The sequence below is a fragment of the Choloepus didactylus genome, chromosome 1 (genome assembly GCF_015220235.1).
Source record: "Choloepus didactylus isolate mChoDid1 chromosome 1, mChoDid1.pri, whole genome shotgun sequence".
Taxonomy (NCBI): Eukaryota; Metazoa; Chordata; class Mammalia; order Pilosa; family Megalonychidae; genus Choloepus; species Choloepus didactylus.
This window is the reverse complement of record NC_051307.1, coordinates 215,896,586-215,919,007: the sequence shown is the minus strand read 5'-3', so window position 1 is coordinate 215,919,007 and position 22,422 is coordinate 215,896,586. Positions and strand designations below refer to the sequence as shown.

The 22,422-nt window shown below is 41.7% G+C and overlaps 1 protein-coding gene across 5 annotated transcripts in view; it reads right to left on the bottom strand.

Moving 5' to 3' along the window:
* Positions 1 to 22,422, bottom strand: part of PTPRG (protein tyrosine phosphatase receptor type G) — a 686,843-nt gene that overhangs the window by 53,404 nt on the left and 611,017 nt on the right. For 4 of the 5 annotated variants that reach the window (XM_037799495.1, XM_037799497.1, XM_037799510.1 and 1 more), the window contains 2 exons: positions 16,049 to 16,135; positions 3,186 to 3,277 (listed from right to left, as the gene is read on the bottom strand). In XM_037799495.1, coding sequence (XP_037655423.1) covers positions 3,186 to 3,277; positions 16,049 to 16,135 — 179 coding nt within the window. The remainder of the gene's footprint in view (positions 1 to 3,185; positions 3,278 to 16,048; positions 16,136 to 22,422) is intronic. The other variant, XM_037799505.1, reaches the window with a different exon arrangement.

Below are 22,422 nucleotides of genomic sequence, written 5' to 3'. Positions count from 1 at the left end.
AAAAAAAAAAAGGGTTAAGTGTAAAATAAGTTCTAGGAAGGGAATATAAACTACAAGGATGACCTGTGAGCTCCATTTTATGACAGTTTGAGACCTAAATTTTCAATCTCACCTTTTTTGCATGCATTTCTAACCAATATAATAGTTCAGATGACTAGTGGTTGACTGGAAATACCTCTTTAAAAAAAATTAGAAAAGGAGGAGTTCAAGTGATAAATTAAATTGATAAATCTGGAGCCCAGCACTCTTGTCATTAAGTTTTGAAGAAGGATAAAATAAAACTGAGATTCATTTGACAGAATAAGTATTCCACATGAGCTTATAAATATCCAATTTTTAGAAATAAGAAAAATTGGATAATTCTTAACGTAAATCATTTAAAATGATCCCACAGAGGTCTCTATTAAACAAAAGTTATGGTAAAAGCTTTGAAAATGAAAATAACTATTGATTAAAAGTTGCAGTTTTCTAATACTGAATTTTCTGATGCAAGACACAGCTGACTGCAATCACCAGGAAAACCCATAAGAATAAATAGAGCAATGAATTGCTAAGGTGTTTCATAAATTAAAAAATAATTCACGAATGTTAAGTGATTATTAAATAGGACTGTGTGGTTTTACTTAGAGAAAAACAAGAGATTGTGATTAAGTGAAAAACTCTGCAAGGTCAGGTCATTTAGGGTAACTCTTTCCCAGTTAAGGGTGAAGTATTTGTCCAGGTGTGCCTCCATGATAGGGTTATGCCCTCTAGGAAAACCTGACAAAGAGAAAGATTAGCATCATTTGTGATTTCACTAGGTAAGTCTAACATCACACTGCCTTAGAGCATTTAAAGTAATTCATTTTACAAATGCGTTACAACTCATCAAGACGGCATCTACTACACCAAGTGAGGTGGAATTGAATATTGTGGATTTCTCAGTCAGTGGAGAATTTGAGGAAATTTTCTTTCTGTATACTTACATTACCAGTGGGTATGAATTAGGAGAAACTCAGATTTAAAAGGGAGAAAAACACACACTTAAAGAAATGCCTTTGGCTTGTGAGTACTTATACTTGGTAATTAAATAGTCAGCTGGGAAATGAAGCAGAAAACATTCAAAAGCATTTTGGGTTCAAGACACCTACCTACTCAGGAGGTGTGACACGGCAGGTGTAATTTATGACATTTTCTGAGGGTTCCAGGGAATTGAAAGTTCTAAAGTCCAAGTCAAAGAAGAGAGCTGCAAGGTGGCCATGCCAAGTGGGCATAGTTTGGGGTTCTGGATAATTTTAACATGAGAACCATGCAAATGCTTTCTTCTCCTGACTGCCTGGATTAACAATACCATTAACTTTCAACTGTTAATGTTTCTAGCTCACTTTATGGTCTCCAAAGTGCTTTTACACATAGCATCTCAGGTGATCCATCCCAGACATTAAAGTGCCAAGTTGGTCGGGCACCTTCATTTGACAGAAACTGGAGACAGACTAGGGCTTGGAAAGGTCAGAGAATTGTCCAACAGTTTCATAGTGAAGGCAGGGCAAGATTCTAAGTTTTCAGACTCTTAATCCAGTGGTTAAAAGAAAAGAAAAACAGCCCAGGAAGGATTTCGCCAGTTAACCTTTTAAAATGCATTTCAATCGCATTCAGTTACCCAGCAGCTGTGTTTGTCAGATGAATCAGTTAAGAGTCATAAGAGGAGAGAAAGGCAATTTTCCAAAGTCAACACACAGTCTAGGTGATACAAGAGGAAAATGAATATACAAATGCAATTGTACAAATCTGGTAGATTTGACAAAACTACTTATTCCATGCTGATGGAAGGATGATGATTCCTGACTGCTTTCTTTCCTCTCAAAGGCAAGAGTGCAATTTCCTCCACTAAGAATAAAGGGTTATAGCTGAGAAGAACATACTATAACACAAAACTTATCTATAGGGGAATCATTTAAAGCAGCCAAAGAATGACCCAATAGGAACTTAATCACAGATTTTTTCTGTTACCTCTCTTGTTTCTGTGTGACAAGTTTTAGTGAGAGAAGCTGACAATGAATATGGCAAATTCTAGCAATATCTCATAACCTAACATATATAGACACACAGACTGCCAATTAAGTTGCCAAACCATAACTGTACCTAGTGAAGATCTGCAAACAATGGAAGCATTCCTTCTTGATACCGAGAGAATAACGGTACCTCTGAGCTTCATAGTCATGGACTTTTAAGAACTTTAAGGAAGGTTTGGTGCACTTCTCATTCATTTATTCATTCATTCAACCAAGTTACACAGTGCCTACTATGTGCCCAATCTAATTCTAGCACTAAGGATACCTCCATCCCCTAATTTTCATTCTAGTTAGAGAAGACAGATAAACAAGTAAAATACATAGTAAATCGGACAGTGCAAGGAGTAATGGAGAATTACATTTTCCTCACTAGAAAAAATGAGAAAAAGCAATGTCTCTATTAAAAAAATAGTGTCAGAAGGATGGATGTATTAAATATTTGAAGATACATACATGGAAGCATATAATAAAACCCAAAGGGAGAAAGAGGTTCAAATCTGGGAAAAGGAAGGGAATGTCAAATGGAAACTGTGAGAACCATCCTCAAATCCTACATCCTATTATTACAACTGACACGCTGCAGCACTTCTGAATGTTTATGGCATTTGCTAGAATTCACTACACTGTGCTTCCCTAAAATTAACCAAGTGATTTACGTTTTTATCTGAAGATGAATGAAATATGTACTGGACCAATAACTTATTTCAAGATTTCCACACAGACATCCAAAGAACCAAAACTTCCAAAACTAAGGTAAATTATTTTCAGAATAAGGAATCTTAGGAGAAGGCTCACTTAACATCTTAACATAATTTTCTTTTTGGAAGTAAACACAAATCGACAAAATGGAATTTAGTCCAAATATATTGTAAATATGTAAAAATGTTTTTTCCTACTTCCCTTCCCTGCACATGAACTTGAAGTTGTCTGCTCTTCTTTAAGGAAGGATTCCACTACTTCGCAGATATGTAAAGGAGAACAGATTTCATTTACTTATACATAGTTAAGGATATCTTAGACTGGGCAATCTTTAAAAGGGTATAAAAATAATATTTTGTCATGGCTGTACATGCAGTTGAGAACAAAAGAGGAAAACAATTAGCCTGCTGGAAATAAGAGTAGTGTCTTACTTACCCGGAATGGGAATAATAGGAATACTTTCATTGGGGACCACCCGAGGTGAATTGCTATCTTCCACATAGAAATGAGCTGTCTGAAAACATTTTCTGTATAGGAAAGAGAAGAACATGCAAACAGTGAGACCCGAGAAAGATATTTTGAGTTCATCAGTTTTCAATTCTTATTTCACAGAGTATTGAGTACAAACCCACAGAAAAGTAACAAGATTCAAGAAGGACAACATTCAGCCTACTGGAAATACCCAAAATAGTTAAAGAATCTGTTCGTTATTGTCTATACCCTATCTTGGTAGTTGAGAGGGAAAGATTTAGTATTGAACGATTCAGATACGTGAAAACTTGGCACAAACAGTGTAAACTTGCTGCACAGACTGCTAGGATTACCCCATGATATTTCTAAATTCGACACATTACAGAGGAATCTTTTGCTATTCTAAACTCCCAGCACCAAGTTCCAAACCACACCTTAAACCCCCCAAACGCAGTCATCAAACTGCTCAAGTACACCGTTATCACCACATTGTCAGGAGCTTAGCAAAGCTCCCCAAAATCCCAAGCCGCAGACGGCTCTTTCAAGGGGTGAGAGGGTTTCAAGAGAGCAAAGCGCACAAAATCAGAGGCCCTTGCCAGACAATATCGGAGACAAGGACCCCAAGCCCTCAATGTGGCCTGCTGGTTTTTGTTCTGTTTTGTTTTTACCTGTACTTCAGGCAAAGCAGGGAGCAAACACTGGTCATCATAGGCAGTGAACAGAAAAGCCATCAGCACCTCACTCAGCCTCTGCCTACCGATGCTGGCCGGCCCTCGGCTTTCCAGCAGCCACGTCACTGCTCACTGCGGCCCTAATGAGCTGCCGGAAGCACAGGCTGAATGTTTAATGAGGCTGCTCGCGTGAATGGCTATTGTGACTAGAGAAGGGTCCCGTTCATCTGGCGGACGCTTCACAATAGCGAAGCAGGCGGCGTCCTTCTGGTAGTCCGTGCCACTGGGTCCATCCCACTCCATCTCTGGCATCTCACACCAAGCCACAGTTATAGCCAGGAAAGCTTTGCTTTTTCTGGGGACAGTAATCTAACTACTAGAGGAAGTCAGCTTTTCTTCAGAGCTCCCTTTCCTCATCTAACCACAGGTATCCTGGGATGATGCTTTTAGCACGTTTCTAGGAAGCCAAAGAAGGGGGCTGGGGGCTAGAAAAATCAAACAGTTCTATAAACCAAAGATCTGTGGGGCAGTGAAGAAACTGCAAATTCAGACAGATTATTCAATCTCAGCTTTATACGGAGGCATTGTGGCCGCATGCAATCAGAAATGCTCTCATGTCAAAGTATGAAGACTTTTTCTTTAAGCAGTGTCAATCTGCTCTAGAATCAATCTGGGCTGCAACTCCATACCTCTAGGGGGTTTCTGAACGTAAATTACTCCAACTTTTGGCACATGTCTCCCAGGTCCGCTCTTACAGAGCAGTAAAGAAAACGATTTTTTTCCATGACTTGTCTGGCATTCGTCATGTTAATAAAAATAAAAAAATAGAAAGTTTTTATCACTTTGTTTAGCTACATTTACCTAAATTTGGGAAGAAAGTCAATCAGATGAAAGCTACATGGGTATAGCACATAAAATTTCAAGGCTTTGGTGCTAACTGAACCTTCTACTGAATGTAAAATGATGGACTTGCACATCAGCAAAACACAGATTTGATATTTGAGCTAATAGCTCCTTCCTGTTTCTAAATTAGTTATCAAGTTTTCCACTCTTAGATTCCTATCCACACCCAACAACCCAACCCCAAGTTCACACAGATCTCCCGAATGAAAGTTAAAATAGAAGTTCTGCAGTGTGAGTGATTAATACCACTGAATTGTATGCTTAAAATGGTCAAAATGAGATATTGCCGTTATATATACACTACCAGAATCCAATTCAAAAAAAAAAACAAAATATAGTTTGTGGACTTCGCATATGAACTAAAACCTTAACCACACAGTAGAATAGCAAAGGAAAATCTGCTTTTGTTGAACTATGGGGTCATTCGAGTATTTAGAAGCCCAAAGAAGTGATCTAAGTCAATTAATGACAGCCAATTTACCTTTAACAAACTGAAAAAGTAAACGAAGAAGCAACTTCTGTTTTAAGCCTATCAAATTTTTAAAATCTAAAGCTGTTAGTAACATGAATTGTTACTGGCCAGGTTTTTGTTAAAGTTAGGTGACTTAGAAAGGATAAACTATATTGTAGTTTTTTTTTTTCCTAGAAGACAGGCAGCAAGCCCCTCTAGCCGTTCAGTGACACAGAGCTGAAAGTTCCACATTATCTTTGAAAAATGCAGTGCATGTGCTGAAGCAAATCATATTCTAGTGCCCCATGTGCTGCTGCTTATAATGGATTTTCCCTGGAGCAAAATAACTCTGTGATTTCCAGAGAACAGTACACAACTGGGGATAAGGGTCAGGAACCTGGAAGACAAAGCACTATGGACATCTGCACATCAATGTGCCTCCCACAGGGAGCCTTGGGTGGGCAGCCCAGTACAGAACTTTCGAGGAGAATGTCTTTCCTTCGCACAAAGGCTGACACAGATTCACAAATACTGATTCAGCACCCACAGCACTGCAGGTGCCACAGTAGCCGCATGGCGGGTTCAGATAACACATTTTATGCAATTGCCTACAATCCTTAAAACCATTTCCTCGAGCCTGGCTCAGCATTCGAGGAATTTATAAAGAATTATGCAAGTAATGCATGATCTCTACAGGAAAATCACGAAATACAAATGAGCCAAAGGAAAAAATTATTTAAAATCACCCAGAATCCACCTCCTAGTGATAATCACCTATCCCCAACATTTTGGGGTATATCTTTCCACACATTTCCCCATTTCTCTCTACTCCTTTATCATCTGTGAGGAGGGGCTGGAGCAGAATAACAGACAAGTCAGACAAGGTCCCTGCCCTCACACCACTTACTCTTGCGGGAAAAAGTGACAACAAACAAGTAAACCCAAGTTTCAAATAGTCAAAAGCTGTGAAGAAAATAAAACAGTACAACATGATAGGTGACGGGACCTCCCCGAGGAGGTAGTATTTGAGCCGAGACCTGATTAAGGAAGACGAGCCACTGGAAGTTCAAGGGAAGACCTTTGCAGGCAGATCAAACAGCAAGTCAGAGCCTCAGAGCAGAGTGAGTTTGGCATGTTGAAGAAACTGAAAGGAGCCAGAGGTGAGAGCAGGAAAAGAGACAGGAGGTGAGGTCAGAGAGGCGGGCAGGGGCCAGCTCACACGAGGTCCTGATCACGCACACTCCCGTGGGCTGCAAAGCATCTTCATTTATGTGCAAGAGCAACAAAAAGCCAATGGAGGGCTTTAAGATGGCGAGTGGCACGGTCTGATCTGAATTTTTAAGAGACACTCGCTTCGGCTGCTGCGTGGTGAATGGGTCATAGGGTAGCAAGAATGGACATGAGAGCAATTGAGGCTACTACTGTAATCTTGCCCAAAGACAGACAGACAGGCTGTTTGTATGCGTGTGCGTAACAAAATGACGTCATACTATACCTATCTCCTTGATAGCAAATATGTGCTGGCATCCTCATTATTACTGTTAACTTAATCTTCCATTACATGAATATATTACATTATTGGATGTTTAATTTAACTTAATGTATTCCTCCAATAAGTATTCATTGGGGGTGTAGCTGGGTCGGGCACTGAGCAGGGTACTAGCTTGCTGTCAGCTTTCTACTGCCATCAACAACACTCAGATGAACCTATTGCACATACATTGTGGGTATAAACTTAAGAAAAGCAGCTGGTTCAGAATAAATATCGTGTGACATTACATTTAACTTCCTCATTTTAGAGAAGTCCCATGACATATTTGTTTCTTGACCTTCAGCAGTGCTTAGGAATATAAAAGGAAAGGCAGGGATTATAGAGAAGAGGAAAAGAAAATACAAGTTTTAATGCCCCAACATTTCTCAACTGTGGTCTGTTCAAAGAGGCAGGGCTGTCTCTAATTTTGGGTTCACAGGAATGGTGACAGAATTCTTGAAAATACTCAACTGTGTCACTGACCATGCAACTTAAATTTTCTTTCTGGGTCCAATTCTCTTTCATTTCACCCTAAAAAACCCTTCCTGAATGAAAAAGATTTTAGGATCAGGAAGAGCCATCTTGAAAAAAATTATGCTTTCTTCATAATTAACATGTATTCATGCAAGTACCTTAAAAAAAAGGAAACGATGTAGATCATGCTTGGAATAAAATGACATTTACAAGTTTATAAATTATTAATGAATGGGTCCCCACATACTTTTTATGTGTCCACCCCACCCCCCTTTTATCTCCCATGCCTCCAGGGTGCTACATGGTCCTTCTGAAGAACTGACACAGCTGGATGATGATTTTTCCATTGACCATGACTGGCCTAGTAATAATCCAAATTAGCTGTCCTCTGCTTCCCCTAATCTACATTCGCAGCACATGTTTTCCAAATGTTCCCAAGTTTCCAAATTTAGGTACACCTTATAGTTTTGGAGGGCCCTAAAGAGTCTCTCACATTAGTCCAGCTTAAGTGAAGCAGTGGTTATTAACCAGCAGTGCACATTTCTGTAGCTTGAGGAACCCCACTCCTGGAGATTCAAGTCGAGCAGGTCCAGGGTGGCACACAGCCTGCGTATTCTTAAAAACCTCCCTTGTGGATTCCAGTGCACATTCTCTGTTGGGGATTGAATCTGCCCCCCACAAATGATATGTTCAGGTCCCAACCCCTGGACCTGTGGATGTGAACCCATTTTAAATAGTAGCCTTGAAGCTCCTATTATTAAACTGTGCCAAACCAAAGGAGGGTGGGCCTTAATCCACTATGGCTGAAGTCCTCAGGAGCTAAGGAAACTAGAGAGAGAGAGACAGAAGCCAGAAGTGAGAAGAAGCCAGATTCCCATGTGATGGAGGCAGAGATGCAAGCCAAGGAACCCCAAGGATTGCAGCAAGCCAGCACCAAGAGAAGATGAGAAAGCGTGGCCGGCTGAGATCTTGATTTCTGATGTCCAGCTTCCAAAACTGTAAGACAATAAATTCCTCTTATCCAAGCCAACCCATTGTGTGGTATTTGTCATTAGCAGCCCTAGAAAACTAAGACATGGTCCCCGGTGAAGACCTACTATGATAAAGGGAAAGTGATTCCCAAGAGTCTTCAGTATTCTAACAAGTCACTAAAGACACAATACAATTTTGAAAGGTAGGTATTATAAGTGCATAAAAAACTAAGATCTAGAATTCAGAGGGTTCCTTGTGGGATAGGAAACAGTAGCAAAAAATTCTAGGATGATAACATAACTGTCTCGAACACAGAAAGAAAATCTGGATTGCACACAACTGGAATAAGAATTAAATTCTCAGATAAAGGATAGCATTCTTTAAGGTGGAGCAAAGTCTTCTGCCACTTGTATTGAACAAAAGTCTTTTCTTAGACCACAGGAAAAAAAAAATAGGTTTCTCTATTGAAAATTCTTCCTTTTAAAACCACTTCATCAACTTTTGTGGATTACTCAACTTGTTTGCCAGCAAAATTAATTTTAGTTTCCGTGAAGGAATTGAAGTTGTCAGTAAGTAGTTCACGATGTTCTGATGTCCTGAATTCCAAGTATCCCGCCACTTGAACAAATCTGAGAACTACTAAGTTATTCAGCTCTCTAAAATCCACCACCATCAAGAAAGTACTGAAGTGGAGTGAATTACATTAAACATGCACTGAACTTGTGTGAATTCTTACTTCCCATCTGGGAGTGAGATCAAGAGAGCACAATTTGTGTGAGGTAATTTTTTCTTAATTCAAACTCAATGTATATATGGTCCAGTGAAATGATATATGCAAATCTGCTGGTCCCTGAGCTGGCTGCATTTCCTGCATGCCTCTGACAGTACATGCATCTCGCCACACTACATGTAAGTCTAGCACTTAAAGGTGTGCATTTTTCATACAACATAGCCCCTAAATACAAGCCAAATGCTTCTGGTGCCTGACCAAAGACGGCCAACATATTAGATCTATGTGCATCTCACAGAAAGTTCTATGTAGAAAAACAGAATAAAGCCTTTCTATGTTATTCTCCACTCATTCATCCCTTTTTAAAAAATCAACATGGGTTTAGATATTTTTGAAAGCTACTGAAGAAAGGCTCAAATGGAAATCAAGGGAGTCATTGTGATATCTTCCTCAGTAGCTGAGCAAATCTGTATTGATTCTGGTTAACAGCTTCCTTGATCTCAAGCCTGCAACCCTTGGCCTGTGGTCCTGACCTGCAGGGTGCCTGAAGGCCTCGTGGTAGGAGTATGGGTGTCTATGTGCCTGGTTTCTAAAAAGCCCAGGGAACACATGAGGTTCATAGTCATGAACATTTGGTCTTGGGCTGAAATCTCTAAAAATAACTCCTGATTGTTTCAAATAAGAGAGATAATTTGAGGAAACAGACTTTTTCCAAATTCAGAAATTCTCTTGAGAAAGCAGGGCACTTGGGTAGAGTACATTTCCTAGTCAAGATGCAGTAAATATCAACTACTATCAATAAGCCATCAATTTCAATTCCCTGCGCTCCCCAACGAAACACACACACACACGCTGCTCTAATAGTGATTTCTTAGTATTAATAAATACTAAAATTATGGAGGCTTACTATTCAAACAGAATGTAGCAAACCACACAAAAAAGCAAGAACCCTCTAGACTACTCCCACCCACTTTCCTTCCAGGAATATGACACATTTCTTGGTAGACCAGTTTTCTACAGAAAGGCTTTCCTTTCTGCTGCTTGTTTTGCCAGGTACCTGCTTAGATAACCTCTGCTATGGCCTAACAATTTTCCTGCCATATCTCTTTTTGCCTTTCTGATAAGAACCTGGACCTTCTGATGGGAAAAACTTAAGTGGCAAGCAATTTTCAAAAGCAAGCTGGTGACCTTGAGTGCAGAAAGACCAAACACCGGAAATGCCTACAATCCCACTCAGCAGTGCTGTATATATTCAAAAAATGTCCCCAGAGACAGGTATCCAAAGCCTGCCCAGGACAAGGCATTTCTGAAGCCTATGGACATCTAGGTCAAAATGCGGACCCTTTCTGATGAGCTTGCTATCACACTGTCCTCATCCAGCATCCTTGGCTACACCACCATCACCACCCTCAGCAACTATTCCAGGGGCACAGGTGGGCAAGAGGGTCACGACACAGCTTCCAGACCCCTATGAAAACCGGGAATTACAAAATAACCAAATGTTGATATACAGGGATTAGAAGGCAAGTCACTGTCTTCCAATTAAGCCCAATGGTTTTATAATCACATCAGGGTGACAAGGATTTTGTTAGTAGTGTACACAGAAAATTCTAATTGCAGACTAGAACAGTTGGCTGAACTGCTGCTGAATATTAATTAAGCAATCTTAACTGATTTATATACTGCCCTCGTTTAAATTTACAGAGGCACGCCTGCTAATAAAACCATTTCTTCTCATGCTCTTTAGTACAGAAATCACATTAATATTTACTTTGGAAAATGGATCTGTTGTGGTAAGCCCTGCATGAATAAACTGAAAATCGAAAATGTTTGCAAGCCTTCAAAAGGAAGATGATTGAGAGCTGTGTTTAAAAGACATGGACTGATTTATCAGGGCAAAACATTTCAAGACACTCAAGCGACAAACACTACAATAGAAGGAAAAGGCTGTGGTGTTGTTGGACTTTTCCTCAAAGAGGAATTCTTTGTTTGAAATAACTCACGGGCCTGACTTGAAAAGGAGCCTGATTTAAGTGCTAAGTTGAGATTTTTTTTTATGTGCTACCACCAACTTGCTGCTAAGTTTTCTTTACTGCACGTTAAATGATTCAGTTTGCAAAACTCAGTTTACACTCCGTATGTTTTCAGGAAGGAATCTTTTAGCAAGAAAAAATCAGAAATGCACTTATGGGAAGCACATTTTCCCAACCATGAAAGAGGACATGTGATCTGACCAACATGACTGTGCTTTGGGGGATAATCGGAAGGCCACGTTTCATGTCAGAGCTGTCCTGAAAATTCTGGGACATATGGTTGTCATGCCTTGGATAAGTGGGACCTGTCAGATGTGAGGAGAAGAGGGAGGAAGGGAGGAGAAAAGAGAACAAAATCATATTGAAGATGGTTGGGAGAGAGAAGGTAGATATTAAACATTTAAACAAGGAAAAAAATGTTTCAAAATATTTCACAAGGGTAGGAGAGATGTCCCATTGAACTCTTATTACAGCTGTGAGTGACACAAATCTGACTGCCCCAGTGAGCGTTTTATTGGATAATACAAACTGCCTGCAATTAACATCTTCTGGGCGGTGGGAGAAAATTGACAAATTATATACACAAAAAGTAGTCTCAAGACAACATACTCTCTCGCTAGACATTAAGCTGGCCAGGAAATCCTTGCAGATGCCTAGGAATGACTCAAGTACTGGTAATACTTTGAAGGAGATAATAGAACAATGGCCACTTCATTAACCACACTTTTGACAAGACCAAGAATCTGAATGTGACAGTTCTCCTATTACAGCTATCTTCAAAGAGGTGAGCCCTGTACAGTCCTTGAAATGTGCCCAGCTGTTGTCCAGAAAAGTGGGCTTGATGAAGGGGGCTTTGAGGTAGCTGCTTCACCCTTCATAACCTGGCCTGGAATGTTCTGAGCATCTGGAGTGAGGTTTGCGGGACTCTCTGCCTCATTTTATCACTGTCATAAGGCATGAACATGGTCCCCCGTGCCTTACTGGAAAGCTTAACAGTGACATGATGGTCCAGCTCATTTTGGGAAGGAAGTAGGAAATGGAAATTCACGTTTTATTACTGCACATATTTTTAAGTATCTGTAATCCAAATTGATCTGGTAAAAGCCTTTGGGCAGCTACTTGTTCTGTTAACATACTGATTGACTGTGCTTTGCTGGGAGAGTGATATTCTAAGGATCTAGTGAGGTATTTTGTGTTTCTTCACTAAATGGCCCCAGCCTGTAATAACTTTTTAAATACTTAGGACCAACCGGAAAAACAACAATAGTTGATTCTGACATCACACTAACAACCAGGTTAAATTCCAAGTGATTTAAGAATATAAATACTCAAAAGTGAAATCTTAACACTATTACAAAGAAAGTAACCTCAGAGAAGAAAGACTTTCTAACTATGACTCAAAATACAGAAACTCACAAAGAAAATATGGATACATTTGAAATGTAAAAGTCAAAGATGCACCATAAAGTTGCAAGCAAAACTACAAATTGGGAAAAATATATTTGCAACCCATATCACGGACAAAGGACATCTCTGCAAGTTGATTAGAAAAAGACCATTAAACCAAAGGAAAAATGAGCAAAAGATATAAACAAACAGTACACAGGAAAGGAGATACAAGTGGATCATAAAATGCAAAGGTTGCCCAATCTTGCTTGCAATAAGCAAACACACATTGAAACCACCCTGAGGTACCATTTTCCCTACCTATCAGAGAGACAAAAATCCCAGTGTGATAACACACGGCTCTGGGGGAACTGTGGAGAAATGGACACACATACATTTTTGCTGATACAAATGCCCCTTGGTATTCCACTGTGGAGGGCAGTTCGGCACCATCCATCAAAGTTATACATGAACATACCCTTCGATGCAGCCAATTCTTTGAATTTGTCTTACAGAGATATTTACACACTTGCAAAATGACACACTAAACAAAGTTCTTCATTGCAGTATTGCTTGTAATAACAAAAGACTGGGAACAACAACAGAATGACAGCACAGGGGATGGGGTAAATCAATCATGATACATCTGTACAGTGCACACTACGCTTCTGTAAAAAAAAAAAATGAGGAAACTCCATGTGCAGAGTGAACAATCGGGACAAGGGAAAAAAGCAACATACATGGTAATGTATATGGTATTCTCTTGCAAAAAAAAATGGGATAAAAGGATGTAAATTCACATTTGCTTAGATATACACATAACAGTCTCTGAAAGTATGGGCAACAAACTAGTAATTGTGGTTACCCACTGGCAAATGGGTAGGGGAACAGGATAGGTGGGGGGTAGGTGGAGAGATTTGGGGGTATATATCATTTAAAAATTTTTTATTTTGAACCATGGGAAGTATTACCTATTCAAAATTTAAATCAACAACTTAAAAATAATCAAATACTTTGGTCTGATTTTTATTGATTTTCTTTCTCCTTTCTGGAGGATTATCAGCCATCACTTCTTCCAGCTGTTTTCCTGCTTTAGGCAATCCTTTCCACCCTGCACCTCAGACTGCACAGAAAACTTCTGCACGGCCGTGGGAGAGGACTGGCTAAGGCAGGTGCAGTCAGAAACCTGCAAAGGGAGGAAAGGATACTGCCTTTCAGTTAATGCAGGCGGACTTTTTAACAGCTATTTCAGCTGCTTGGAGGGTTGCTGCTTGGGTCTCTATGCTGGGCTGTTCTCCCAGTCACTGGCTGCATTTAGACAGACACAGGCCCGGAAAGGAAACGACGGTGGGGTGTGGAAGTGCTGCCCTGATGTGCTCCTGCCTCCTGCAGCCGGCAGCAGTGAAGAGGGGACCACACTGTCCTCTGGGAGGCTTTTTCTCCCTTTATTAGAGAAGTTGTGGGTTTACAGAATGGAAGGCTTTTATAGAGCAGCAGAAAGGTGGATCTGGATCAGGAGGCAGCAGCAAAAGCCCCCAGGGATAGGATGGGGGGCAGCAGAGGGAGAAGCGGGCTGAGGGTCTTAAGTACACAGTACCCCCAGGAGGGAGGAGGAGTCCAGGCCTTGTGGGAAACAGAGTTTGGCAAGGGATAGCTGGGATATGGAAGAGCAGAGACCCTGGGCCCCCGAAGACAGTCCTGCATCTCACCGTCTCTTCGCAGCACCCTGGGCAGGGGAGAAGCAGCCTTGTTCAGGGCTCAGCCCACTGGGTGGGAGTCCCACACTGGCCACATAAGCAAGGTGGCCCAGCAAGTAACTTAACTTCTCAGAGCCTCGATTTCCTCATATTCAAGGGGGCAATATTTTTCATACCCCAAGTGTACATCATCTCATTTCATTTTCACAACAACCCCATGACAAGGAACCATCACTAAACCCATCTTCTAGATGAGGAAACTGAGGCACAGCGGCTTTGGTAACTTGCTCAAGGTCACAGAGCCTGGAAGGCTTAGAGTTGCAATTAGAACCCACATCTCTCTGAGCCAAAGCCCGTTGTTTTAGCTGCTACACTATAAAAAATTACAGTAAAATATTCATTTCACAATCAGGGTAGTCTATAAACACCTATAATTTCCCAAGATGGTTCCCAACTCCTAGACCGAGATGGAACGAGGTGCTTCCTCCAAACTTCAGGCACTCAGAAGCAGAGAAGACACCAGAGGTGACCAAGTGCCTCGAAACAAAAGGCCGTCTCTAGAAATCTCTCTTTTGATCCGAAATGAATCTGTAATCAACCCACTGCCACATCTAGGGCCAAGCATATTAACTAGAGCTGATAACAGCACAAATGTGTCATGGACAAGGCTATGGTGCCTTTCTGAGGAGGGCTTCGAAATTGGATGTGCATTTATCCTTGTGTTATCCATGGTGTGCCACCCATAAGGTAAAAACCACATTGTATTTATAACAAACAAGGTACAAAAGTTAGACTTATAAGTAATGTCTGAGGTCTCACAGTCTTAAGAGTATCTTTGAATCCAAAACTATACAGAGGGGTTTCTATTTCAGTTTTCAGCCTTGGAGTTTTGAAAATGTATAAGAAACTGAAAACTTCAAAACATAAAAAGGAGGTAGAATAGATAGAACGCTTAGAAACAACAACCACGTTAACTAGTGTCAGCAGTAACTGCCTTTCTCTAGAAGGCCAAATAGCACCATACAGCTTAAAAGAACATAGATCATGGAGTTTTTCATTAATCTTTCACAATTACTGCACTATGTCTTCTCAGAGCTCATAGGCATACCTGACTATAGCAGACAGATACCTAAAACTCTATCTCAGTAATCTGAGTTATCCATAACCAATGATGACAATTCTTTTCATATAAAAATTCTGTAAGTTAGTTAATTGAAAGGGAAAAGTGACTCCTAACATAATATCAGTTAGTGAATTAGCTTATTAGCAATTTGATATTAAATGATTAATTACCAAATTACGTGAAATTTGCTTAAGATAATCCTTATAGAAAAAAACTAAGAAGAAACTTCTGTGTGGTAATTAAGACTGCATAACCACAATTTCTAAAGGTTTATTATAAGCCTTTCCAAGACAGTAATTTTTCCAAGTATTGAAATACCTACAACTTATGTGCTTTTCACTGTTGTTTTTTTAATTTCACCCTTCTTATGGAAAAATACATGATGCATTCCCATTATCTCACTTCTCTCCTTTTCCTACTCACTCTTCATCCCTAACTTATCTGGAATTTTAGGTTTCTAGAGGATATTTTTCACTTGCAAGGCTAAATGCATGCTTTTTTTTTTAATAAAAGCTCTAAAACATGCAAACATCTGAAATTTTGGAAAGAAAATGGATGCAACATATATACAGACACGCAGAGAGCACCCCCAGTATGCAGCACCCTAAAAACAAACACCCTCAAAACTGCAAAATAAAGCAAAGCAGGCATACACAGAACATACTTGAATTGGTAGCAGTGACCCCCAAGCCATACTGGTATTTTACAAGCCTTATTTAGGAATTGGGGTAGAACAGGTGCAGTTCAGCATTGTGCTTGGGGACTTTAAACCCCATGGCAACCAAACAAAAATCCAGCAAGCCAGTCCCAGCCACTGAGACAGACCCCCCCCCCTTCAGCTTGACCGCCCCCTCACCTGCTCCCCTTCTCTCCTCTCTCCCCAGAAGAAGGCACTTCACGGAAACGTCTGGGAAAGCCCTTGGACTTTATTTTGTTACACCCTCTAAATGGACAAAAAAAAAACAAAAGAGAACAGCTGTAGGAGACAGTATTTTCCATTGGCCACCAAGAGTTCCACAACACCACCCCTCCGCTCCAACACAGACATGCCCCATCATCTGGCCTCACTTGGGACACTTTCGAGAAGAAGCTTAACCACTAAAGTGACTGGATTTACTCAGTTTTCTTATCCTGAGGTAAGAATTATGAAATGGGAACTTTGCTCTTGAAGCTGACTGTATATATCAGCAGCTGCTATTACCCCTGGTGCTGATGGAAGGTGAGGATATCACAAATGTGGGAACATCTTTATCCATGTGTATACCTGTTCTTCAACCTTTGACACGCTGCTGGGGCAAACCAGAGGCTTAAAACACCACTGGAATGATCCGACAGGAATCTACTGGGTACCATTTGGGGCTCTCTTCTGCCACAAATGTCTCTGGATTTGGTGCCGTGAAATCAACCTGGGGTTTTGTCTTTTCTATGCACATTCCCCCCTCTCTGGACAAACACTTTCCTGTTTCACAACATAGGTGGTGGAATAAGTAGAAGAGGCACGTCAAAGGAGGAGGTGGGGTAGCAGTTGGCAAGTAACAACTGTATATGAAGTCCTATATCTTGCTCCTCCTTAAAGCTCAAATAACCAGTCTGAAACTGGCATTTGCACTTAAAAGATGTAGTTTTGTCACTGGAGAATACCTGAAAGTGTAGATTTAATTGCATTTAACCCCCAAACTGCCTGGGCTCTAGGGTTCACACAGAAACAATTCCTATTCTTTCCCAATCCCGTTGGCAGAACAGCAGAGGCAAACTCAAATATAAGCAGATTCTTTTTTTGGACGCTCTACTGAATCCCACACAGAACTCTGAATTCAGGTAAGAAATTCCAAAGAATGCCTGCTAATTTCTGATTCACTTGGTAGCTTTCTATTTCTAAGAATAAACATCCTCTAATTCTCAAGTTTCAGGTCCAGATCTGTTTTTTTTTTTTTCTCCCTCAAAATAAGATTATTTATTTTGATAGTGATTAGACCCCAACTTGGGTACAAGTTCTTGGCACAGGGACCAAAATTTGAGGAATCCAAAATTTGGGAATATGATTAAAAGGGGGGTGGGGTGGGGAGGGCTGTAACTCAGAACTTCTTGTCTCCCTCTGTTGAGAACAGTCTGGAACTACAACAACTGTCCTTAAAAACATCACGAACATGCTCAGTGCGGCTGCAAACATTAATCTGAAGAAATCGTGAGTGTGTTGGAGTGTTTTTACAAATGTTCATAAAAACTTGAAATTTGCAGCTTCCTAAAATATTTAGACTTCTTCTCAACCCTTAGCCTTACTCTGAATTCTGCCAGATTCACTCTTCCGGGGATTTTGGAGCGGAGCCGGCTATCTCTGCAGTTTTTCCTCACACACAATCACAGGCGCTTAAAACTACCACCCATAAACTGACAACACTTTGCTGAGAAGCAAATGCCATAAAATCAATAACTAATATCTTCAACAATCGAGGGCTGTCTGAGTGGACCGACAGGACACCCACTATCAACCGTGGGAGAGAAGGCAATTAATTTTGACAAAGGCAGAGGAAGGTGGTTTGTTTTTACAAAGAACAGACTAAACACATAGGCGTTTCCCTTTCCTGAAAAGTGTGCTCATGTTTAATAATTTATCCATTCATTACTTCCATAACAGAATCGGTCCAGTCTTTTAAGTATCACGGAGCATGTTTAAATGACAACCTTTAGCAGTGAATCTCTCTTCGCTTTTGTCTAATGACGATGTGTTAGCCTGTTCCAAGAGCTTCGACTGGCATCTCAGGGCCAATTCGACAGCAGGGGGTTGGTTACTATAACAACTGACAGCTCTCATGAATTCTGAAAGGTCCCCGAGTAGCCATTTGGGAAACAGTTATTGAGCAAAAAGTTGCCCAGGCTCGGCAGCGTTGGCTGCCATGTGACCCCGTCTCCCTGCACACAGCTGCACCGGGCAAGAAAAAAAAAAAGGCACCCACCTCCAGGAACAGCTGGGGACTTCGAAAAGTTCCCCACCCCCATCCCTCTTAGCATCTCAGAACAAGACAGTTTAACACCACAATGTCATCATAAACTCAAACCCTCTGAGGCAAGCCATATTTTGGCATCATGAAATACACTTTAGCTCTCCCCACTGGCTTGACACATTGTCAGGCTTTGAAGAGCTGAACTGTAAAAATTATTCCTAATGATTTAAGAAAAAAATCTCAAAATATGGCCACTGATACAGGCTGCAGAAAGGGATGAGTGGCAAGGGAAGTCACCGGCTTTCAATGAAAAGAATCGATAGCCCGGAATACCTGCCATCCAGGGACCGGAATGTTGACAGAAAAGATATAAGTGATCACGCAGAGCCACCAAAAACCCAAAAACCGTGACTTGGACGCTCAGGCTTTTCTAGATTTGAGAGAAGTTTTACATGAGCCCCCTTCTTGACTCTCATTTCCTCCCTCAGCACAAGGGGACACTTTACCACTTGGACTGACCCAACGCCTTCGTAAATGCAAAATCGCCTAGAAAAGAATCCGATTCTACCCAAAGAAGTGGAATTTTCTTGGCGCACTGTGCCAGGATCAAAACACCTCTGCCGGGGGCACTGGTCCTTTCTTTGTTCTGTGAAAATCATGACTCCAACCTCCCCTCCTCCAAAAAGCCTTCCCCACTTGCCTCTCCTTCCTTCCCAGCCCGTACTCAGAGTCCCTCCCAGGGGGGCACTGTTCCCTTTCTCACCCTGCAACCCAGGAGAGTGCTAATTCAGCCACCCCCAGTGGCCAGGCAGGGGCCAGCAGAGGGCAGAGACAGCTCCCCTCGTCCAGGGGCTGCCTCGGTTGGCCAGTGCCTCAAGAGAATGTGGGACCCATGCTGCCAGGTCACCCGGTTTATCACGAGAACCCACAGAGCTGGGACTGTCAGTGGAATCTCCCTAATTTCAAAGTAACTCAGGTTTTTACAAACAATCTGTCCACTCAATGAAACAGGTCTGGAGCCCACATGGTTTTGCCCTGTTTGGGAGCAATCTTTGCTTGCTTGCTTGCCTCCTCCAGTGAGCTGCAAGAGCCCCTTGAGGACAAGGGCTCCATCTTCTCTCTGAACCTCCAGTACCTGGCACCCAGCAGAGGCTTAAGAAAGATCTTTGAGTGAATGAACAAAGGAATGAATGCATGGGCAGGTGTAAAGGGTCTTAGGTTAAAACAAAAACAGAAAAAACTCTAGGTGTGAGGAACTCCAAAACTTACTGGCTGTGTGATCCCGGGCAAGTCCCTTCACCCTCTACATACTTTCCTTTTTTTGGCACAAGGGTGACATGGTCCCTGAAGCACTGACCACCATCCAGGGCTGCTCTGAGGGTTGGATAATACAACGTGCTTTTTCCTTCACAGCTGCCAGCCTGGGAGAACCCCTTCCTTCCCCTGTGGCTCCTTTGTGCCCGACGGGGTGGAAGGGGGGCAGATGCCTAACCCCAATCCAGCCATCCGCGAGTCACTAAGATCACCGGCTGCTAGAGCAGATGGAAGGGGAGCGTGTGCCTGCACCAGTGGCAGCTCGGCGTCTCACTGTCACTACTGTGGGAATACGAGAGCTCCGCTTTCCAGCGAGGCACATGTGGTCAGTCATTCCACGAGCAAAGGAGGGGTGTTACATGCCCACGCTTGACTTTCACATGCATCTGTTTGTTTGTCTGAGCCTCATAATGCCAAACACAACTTCCTCCACCTCCCCACATCTGCGATTCGCCTCCCTTCATATTTATTACACCCTGTCTCCCAATGAACATCCAGGGAAGAAAAAAATTGCAATGTCAACAAAACTCACTTGTTTTCATGAACAGTGTTCTTAATGAGGAGGCACCAACACATGGCAAAATTTCTGAAAGCCTGGAGAAAGGACTGGGAGTAAAAGAGAACTTTTTCCATCGGCATTTGTGGCTAAATTGGCGCTGGCTGATTTACCACAGAATTTACAGATGGCTCGGTCATGTGCTGAAGAGGGACATGAATTTACCAGATCGGAGAGTGAAATCTTTCTAATACTGAACTTTCACAAATCTGAGTCAGATGTTACAACTCCCACTTAGAGAGTTTCCAGTTTTCTGTTCTCCAGAATCTGCGCAGTGCAGTTTCCTCAGCCCTATCAGCCTCTGAGAAGGCTGCTCTACACTCCTGGAAAGTTATTTTCTGAGTTAGAATTGCGGTCAATAAGATGCTAAATTTGTCTACATGGTAATCACCACCAATCAGCTGGGATAAGACAAACCAAATAGGTTATAGTATTCACTATCAAAATCTTCTCAAAGTAATAGAGACAGCTTCCAGAAGACCTGAAAATACAGCTGGTTCTCTGAAGCTTTCTTCCACATGATTTTGGCAAATCTAAACCATAGGGTGATTTACATCTGTCTTTCCAGACCAGTTTGCCACGACCTTTAAGAAGGTGGTGTGACAGCTGAGACATTTCCTTTCCCTGCTGTCTTTTGGACATGAAAAAACCATAAATGCAGGCTGAGGAAAGAAGTAAATGTCTCCATGTGCGATATGACTTATCCATGCAAGACTGAGGCAATGAGGAACAAAGTCAAATTGCCTGGGTTCAAATCCAGGATCTACAAAAGATTAAAACTGTGATTTGGGCGTCTCTCTTGATCTTTCTAAGCTTCAGTTTTCTGATCTGCAAAATGGACACAATAATCCCAATTACTTTCTGGGATCTGTGTGCTGATAAATTGGGGATATAATCTGTATAGCACATGTCTGATGATGGTAAATATTCAATAAAATAAGATCTCGACTGTACAGTATTTATTCAGATGTAAGAAGTCATTTCAGGGGTGAAACTTTGCCCATCGGAAAGAGAAGAGCTACCTTCAAAGCAACTTTTCTCTATATTACAGGAAAAAAAACATTAAAAAATATATTTGCAATACAATTCTAACCTTTTGCTTACAGTAGCTAAATTATTCTCCAGAATAGTTGATAAACAAATTGCATGCCCTGCCATGCTGATGGGACGCCCTGCACTCTCTACTCTCCCAGCATCTACCTCAAACCATACAAATCAAAGAGATACAAACCTTCCAAAAAATGTTGTCTTCTCTCTGAGTGGCAGCAGCTGTGCTGCTCCAAGTCTTTTTCAGGAATGTCAGCACGTTAGTGCCATATAAACAGCTTGTCTTTATAAGGCAGGGGACCCAGAGCTCTTGGAAGGCGCTTTCTGACTGCAGTAATTCAAAAGGTGCGTTTTATCACCATCTTGAGTACTAAGGCCAAAGGGCACACTTCAAAATCTACTGAATCGATTCCTTCTCGCTCCCTTTTCAACAGCAACTAGCGCAGCAGTGAACAACTGCGGGGTCGCTATGGAGTGCAATATTTGTAAGGCCCACAAAAGGACACGACTGCAAAAGGAGGTAAGCTCTGTTAATTATCCGCCCCACAACACTGCTCCTTGTCCAAAACCATTTTGTGTGCATTTCCTCTTAGCTTCACAGGGACTCCTGCGTCCTTCATGGGCCCCCATTTCTCCAAGGCAGACCTTTGCAAGGTGTATTCAAGGGGGGAACTGCAGCAACTATCTGTTCAACATCTCAGCTCACAGTATTTCAAAATACATTTCTCCCTATAGATCCATATTGCTCTTTGCAAAACTACTGCTCAAATAGTCCCCAATGGAGCATCTGTATATCTTTCAGTTGACAAAAATATCTAAGGGTTCTACCCATATTTTTTCGTTTTGGTCAAATTTGAAGTTATGAGACTAAAGACTGGCCTCTGAAGTTGTCCCTTTCAGGAAACATACTCTTAACCCAATGATGCCACTGGGTCTAAAGACTGAAGGATATTTGTGGTGCTCACTAGGTGCCTGTGTGCTCCCCAACCTTTCCTTGTATTCTGTGCACTGAGCTTGTCCCCCATGACCATCTCTGGCCAACACTGAGTGAATGGGAGTGAAGGGTTTCACATTTGGGCCAAGCAGTTGACAGCAGGGCTTCTCCCCCATTTTTCTTCTCCTGCTGCAGCCACTCGGGAGACATGTGTGCCAGAAGGAGGGGCCACAGGTTGAAGAGGGCTGCCCACCCCTGTCATACTTCACATGGTTGTGGTGTGAGGCCACTGAGGTGTCGGGGGGTGTCTGCTGCAGCAAGCTCAGCTTACCCTGAATAAGACAGTCAACCTGAGGACCACTGGGCTGCGAAGTTGATTCCTGGGGTGGGGGTGGGAGGTGGGGACACATGTTTGACCTAGTTACTTGGGGATTCTC